This window comes from Ylistrum balloti, unplaced genomic scaffold (genome assembly GCF_031769215.1).
Source record: "Ylistrum balloti isolate Yb309-2 unplaced genomic scaffold, AGI_CSIRO_Ybal_v1 Utg369832, whole genome shotgun sequence".
In the NCBI taxonomy this organism is placed as follows: domain Eukaryota; kingdom Metazoa; phylum Mollusca; class Bivalvia; order Pectinida; family Pectinidae; genus Ylistrum; species Ylistrum balloti.
This window is the reverse complement of record NW_026781994.1, coordinates 740,350-746,653: the sequence shown is the minus strand read 5'-3', so window position 1 is coordinate 746,653 and position 6,304 is coordinate 740,350. Positions and strand designations below refer to the sequence as shown.

Sequence of the window (6,304 nt, the reverse complement as noted above, 5' to 3'; positions counted from 1 at the left end):
TTACAACAAATATGTTACGAAGGGTCACCAGGACCTAGTCGGTCGGTTGTTCTGGAGCTCCGGTGAAAAATTATCTTTTTGTATGTTTGCACGATATATTGGAACTTAATTTTCTGTCAACATCTAGTTAATATGCTTAACTAGTTGACTGATATATCGGTCTGTGATATTTTCTTCGGAAAATATACTTTTGGAGCAGGAACTTTTGAGAACATGGACTGAGTCTAGTCACTGACCACTACTCACCACTTACGTATACCTGGCCGTGTATGTGTACACCTATAGATGGACTATCTACAGCCTATATATTCTGGAGCTTAGTTTTTTGTTTACTGGATATTGTTTATCATGCCTCCCAAGACCCTGCGAGATCGAGCTCCCAGCAGCAGGACCAGTGGTATTGGTACTAAATCCACAGACGATCGACTAGACGAGATATATGAGATCCTCAGGAATCTTATTACTGAGGATGTGTTGGATAAAAAGTTAGAGAAACTCCGTTTGGACATTCAGCTAGAACACGCAGAACGTATTGAAGCTCTGGAGGAGAGGGTAAACACCCTGGAAACTGAAAATAACAACTTGAAAGTGACAATTTCTGAGCTAGAGAACGAGTTATTGACCAGTCAAGATCGACAGAGTGAGATGGCGGGAAAGTATAACGACCTGGAACAACAAGGCCGGAAGAATTCTGTTAGAATCGTTGGACTTCCAGACCCGGGAGTGAGGGAATCGGTAGAGGACTGTGTCCAAACGATCGTGGGATTTGTACGTGACACCTTGAAAGTACCACTTCAGGAGAGGGACATTGACATCGCACATAGATTGGGAAAGTACAATGGTACAAATCCTAGGAATGTGATAGTAAAGTTCACGCACCGGAGAAAGAAGCATGAAATTATCCGCGCCCGCAAGATCCTGAAAGGTTCCAAGTTTGTTATCTATGAAGACCTTACTTCCTTAAATCAACAGAGACTGAAGGAAGCGTTCCGTATGAACTGTGTCAAAAATTCGTATAGCACAGACGGGAAAATATATGTGATTTTGACTAATGGCAAGAAGCGCAGACTTTTACACGATACACCCTTGGAAGAAAGTTACTTGATGAACGATGCTAATTTTGTATCAAGGAGATAGAAGTTGGACAGTGCACAGTGATCGGTAAATGACTTAATGCCAGTGTGTCTGGCAACCGATCACCTTTGTGTTGTATACTAATGTGCTTTTTTCTGTGGTGTACATGTATATGTGTGTTGTGTGATCAATTCTTCTGTGTGAAAAGGATATATATCATTACTGAAATTCCATTTGTAAAAGGTAAGAATAACTACGTAGTATTTTTTGTGACTTTAGATTTTAAAGTATGATAATGAGATATACACATGTAACGTCATTCAAAGTGAGCATATAGCTTGTTATAAATAATATATTTGTAACTGTCGTAATTTAAGAAAGATTTTTTAAGCTCCGAAAATAAATGGTATGTATATGCTATATTTTGAGGATGTCGTAGGTAGTAGTAGTATTTAAGTCCGTGGTAGTCCATAATATCTTGCTAATAACCTATATTGAGTAGCCAGGTATTATATGGGATATTATATATAACTTACAGAAATGCATGTATGCTATAATATAATTGGTGAACGTGTAGTTGTTTTATATATACTTCCGGTCCGGGTGGTCTCGGGAGGTCCCCCGGTCTATTCCGGACAGTTCCGCGGGCCGGTTCATTCTCCGTGCATTAGTATCAACACTTCCTGTTTGTCATTTCCGGTATAGCGGCACAAATTGTCTGATTGTCCGAAGTTTTCACGGCCAATAGGTTGTGTGTAAGTGTTGAGTGGTGGTGTAGCTCCTTTCTTGACCTTGTAAGATGCTTTTATCACAACCTTTCCCCCCTCTTATCCCCATTTCTTCTCCCTTTGTCTTGTTTCCTATTTCCCAGCTGGAAGGCTGCTCTTACGCATTCATTCAATTTCTCAGTTATGGATGATATCTGTGTACTCTCGGTGAACTGTCAGGGTCTTGGTGATAAAATTAAGAGGAAGGATGTTTTCTCATACTTAAGAGACAAGAAATACCACATCTACTGTTTACAAGACACTCATTTTTCAACAGAACAAGAAAATTTAATTAGAAATGAATGGGGGTATCACAGTTTTTTCAGTTCTTTCTCATCAAATTCTCGTGGTGTAGCAATCTTACTCAATAATAATTTTGAAAGTAAAGTTTATAGAGAAAAACGTGATTTAGATGGAAATTTTTTAGGGATTGATATTGATATTGAGGGTAGTAGATTGACACTTATAACCATTTATGGGCCTAATCAGGATAATCCAATTTTTTATACTCAGATTTCGGAAACTATTGACAGCTTTGGAAATGAAAATATAATAGTCTGTGGCGATTTTAACCTCGTGATTAACCCTGAGCTTGATTATGATAACTCATATAGAAACATCAACAATGCATCTGCTAGGGAGAAGGTGTTAGAAATCAGTGAGACATACAATCTTATAGACATTTTTAGAGAACTTCATCCAGATATTAAGAGATATACTTGGCGAAGAAAAAATCCTATTAAGCAGGCCAGACTAGACTTTTTTCTCACTTCAGACAGTTTATTATCCAGTACAAGAAAATCTTTCATAGAACCAAGTTATAGATCTGACCATTCGGCTACAGTAATAGCGTTAAAATTAAATGAATTTAAAAGAGGAAGAGGTCTCTGGAAGTTTAATAACTCATTATTATTTGAACTAGATTATTTAGACATGGTTAAAAAATGTATAGATGACATAAAATTACAATATTGCCTACCTGTATATAATCTTAACTCTGTTTCGCTTTTACCTAATACAGAAATTCAATTCTTAATTAATGATCAATTGTTTTTGGAGACATTGTTAATGGAAATAAGAGGCAAGTCAATATCATATGCATCTCATAGAAAGAAACAACAGAACCTTGAAGAAGAAAACCTAAAGAAATCTATCGAAATTATGGAAGCTAATATAGACACTGACCAGGAAGAATTAGATGTTAAAAAAAGAGAACTTGAAGCAATACGGTCAAAAAAAATAAAGGGCAGTATTATTAGGTCAAGGGCCAAATGGGTGGAGGAAGGGGAGAAACCAACTTCGTATTTTTTAAATCTTGAAAACAGAAACTTTACTTCTAAAATTATTCCAAAAATTCAGAAAGATAATGGGGACATAATTACCAATCAAGATGATATTTTAAAAGAAGTTAAACTATTTTACGAAAACTTATACAAACATAAAGAAGTTACCCCAATTGATTTGGATCATCATCTCCATGACTGCAGTGTCCCTAAGTTAACTGATGCTGAGTCCAATAATTTAGAAGGTATTATAACATTTGAGGAGGCAGGAAAGGTATTGAAAGATATGAAAAACAATAAGAGTCCGGGTTCAGATGGCTTTACTTCAGAATTTTTTAAAACTTTTTGGAATTTCATAGGTATTTTTGTGATTCGTTCGATTAATTATAGTTTTTCAGTGGGCCTTCTCTCAATTACTCAGAGACAAGGTGTTATAACTTGCTTACCTAAGGGAGATAAGCCCCGTCATTTTTTAAAAAATTGGAGACCAATCTCTCTCTTGAACATTACATATAAAATAGCATCTGGAGTAATTTCATATAGGTTAAAATCAGTTTTAGGAAAACTTATTCATGAAGATCAGACGGGATTCTTATCTGGGCGTTATATTGGGGAAAACATCCGTACTATTTATGATGTAATGCGTTATGCAGAAGATTTGAATATTCCAGGAATGTTACTAATGGTCGACTTTGAAAAAGCTTTTGACTCAGTTTCTTGGGATTTTATTGATAATGTTCTTCGTTACTTTAACTTTGGAGTGGATATTAGGAAGTGGGTAAAAATTCTGCATACTAATGTTTATTCAGTGGTTAATCAGGGGGGTAACATTTCTAGACCAATTAACATTCAGCGTGGTTGTCGTCAAGGCGACCCAGTTGCCCCATATATTTTTATACTAAGTGTTGAAGTTCTAGCTGCAAGAATTAGAAATAATGAAAATATCCAGGGTATACAAATTAATAATGTGTCTATTTTAAATGTGCAATATGCTGATGATACAGGTCTGATTCTGGATGGAACTGAAAAATCACTAAAAGAATCTATTAATGAGCTGAATACTTTTGCTAAGATATCAGGGTTAAATATCAACACCAGTAAGACACAGGTTATTTGGATAGGAAGTAAGAAATATAGTGAGGAAGCTTTTCTTCCAGAGTTAAATCTAATTTGGGGTAAGAATAAGTTTACTTTTTTGGGAATTGATTTTTGTGTTAACCTTAGTGAAATTCCTGGAATGAATTACGATAAGAAACTTGTTAAATTAAAGGCTCTTATTAATGTGTGGGAAAGACGAAGGCTTACTCCTTTAGGTAGAATCAGTATAATAAAATCTTTATTAATTTCCCAGTTCAATTATTTATTTATTACCCTACCAAATCCTTCCAACAGTTTTCTTGGTAAATTGAGCTCTATTTTATTTGATTTCCTCTGGAATGGCAAACAACACAAGATAAAAAAAGACGTGGTCATTCAGAACTACATAGACGGGGGATTAAAAATGATAGATATTGTAGCTTTCATAGATTCTCTCAAACTTGGCTGGATCAGAAGAATATTTCACTCATCAGGGAAATGGAAAATATTATTGAATTCTATTATAGATGAGAAAAAAATGTTAAATTGTGGGATAGAATATGTTAATTCTTGTTGCCTAAATTGTAGAAATCCATTCTGGAAAGATGTATTTAAAAGTATGATTAAACTTACTAACTCGGAACTTTTTAGACAATGTTATATCACATCTGTCTTAAAAAGTCCTTTGTGGTATAATAAAGACATTCAGGTGGGGAATAAATGTGTTTTTTATCCAAGATGGTTTAATGCAGGTATACATACCATAAATGACCTTGTAAAGAATTATGAAGACATGACATTTTATTCTTTTAATGAGTTTGGTAATCTTTTCCCAACAATCAACGCCAACTATCTGCAGTACTTTGGTCTAATTACATCTATGAAGAAATTTCTACGGAAGAATACACTTCAGGTTGTACAGATTCAACAACCTTTCATACCACTTTTTTATGAAATATTTTTCAAAAGTAAAAAAGGTTCAAAGGATTTTTATATTTGTTTAATTAAACGACCACCAATACCAACTGGAATTCAAAAATGGGGGATAGAGTTTGATTTTGATGAACAGAAGAGGAAAAATATTCTAAGAATCCCATTTACTATCACTAAAAACTCAAAACTTCAGTGGTTCCAAGCAAGAATTATTCATCGTATATTGGTCACAAATTCTTTTCTTTTCAAAATTAATTTAAGTCCTAGTCCTTTGTGTAATTTGTGTAATATGGAAAGGGAGACAATTATACACTGTTTGTGGGAGTGTGTCGAGGTGCAGACACTGTTAGAGAGATTTGAATCGTTAATCAACCTTTTCTTTATTCCATTTTGGATGAACAAAGAAACTTATCTCTTTGGTATTCTTTCTCCTACGGCTAATGTAGTAGATAATGAAATTTTGATTATTATTAAACAATATATATACAAGACAAGATGTCTGCACAAAACTCTAAGTTTAAATGGTCTCATAAATACAATAAAAGATCACTTCCGAGTACAAAAATATATTGTTTCCTCTAAAAATTGTCACATAAAAAGGAATTTTGAAAACAACTGGAAAAAATGGAAACCTGTTTTGGACTTATAAATTATATCTTGAGCTACTTTCTCCATTGACCTTGACATCACCACAATTTCAACCATTATTTCATTTTCCTCATTTTGACCTATATATTAACTGTAAATGTTAAAATAGACAGTATCTGATAAAGCCCTCCAGCTTGTTTCTTTCTCTCTTCTCCCTCTTCAATCCATTGCCCCTTCTTTCCTTCCCCTCCGCCTCACCCTTTCCCATCTGTCATATGTAATGTGTGTATGATCTTGTGAGGATGTGTGTGTATATACGTGTGAGAGAGGGTGTGTGAGTGTGTGTGTGTGTACTCATCCCATAGAAGGTATGGGCTGGGCCAAATTCCGTAGCCACCTATATTTTCTGTTGGTTAATAGTCTGGATGTTTGAGGATGATGATTATGATGATTGATGTTTGATGATGATGATGAGGATTGGTGCTTGTTTGATACATGTAATTCTTTGCGAATGATAATGATATGTTATGTACAATTTAGAGTGAAAATGATGTTAGGCCCTTAAATTGTATGGCGTGTCTG

The 6,304-nt window shown here is 34.8% G+C and overlaps 1 protein-coding gene across 1 annotated transcript; it reads left to right on the top strand.

The window, feature by feature from the left end:
• Positions 1-348: 348 nt before the first annotated feature.
• LOC132545231 (uncharacterized) lies at positions 349-1,445 on the top strand. The gene has a single exon (XM_060208906.1). The coding sequence runs from the start codon at positions 349-351 to the stop codon at positions 1,135-1,137; it is 789 nt and encodes a 262-aa protein (XP_060064889.1). The 3' UTR covers positions 1,138-1,445.
• The last annotated feature ends 4,859 nt before the right edge of the window (positions 1,446-6,304 follow it).

Bases quoted from the DNA above. Each gene is read 5' to 3' on its own strand.
- LOC132545231 (XM_060208906.1), top strand. From the start codon at position 349: ATGCCTCCCAAGACCCTGCGAGATCGAGCTCCCAGCAGCAGGACCAGT.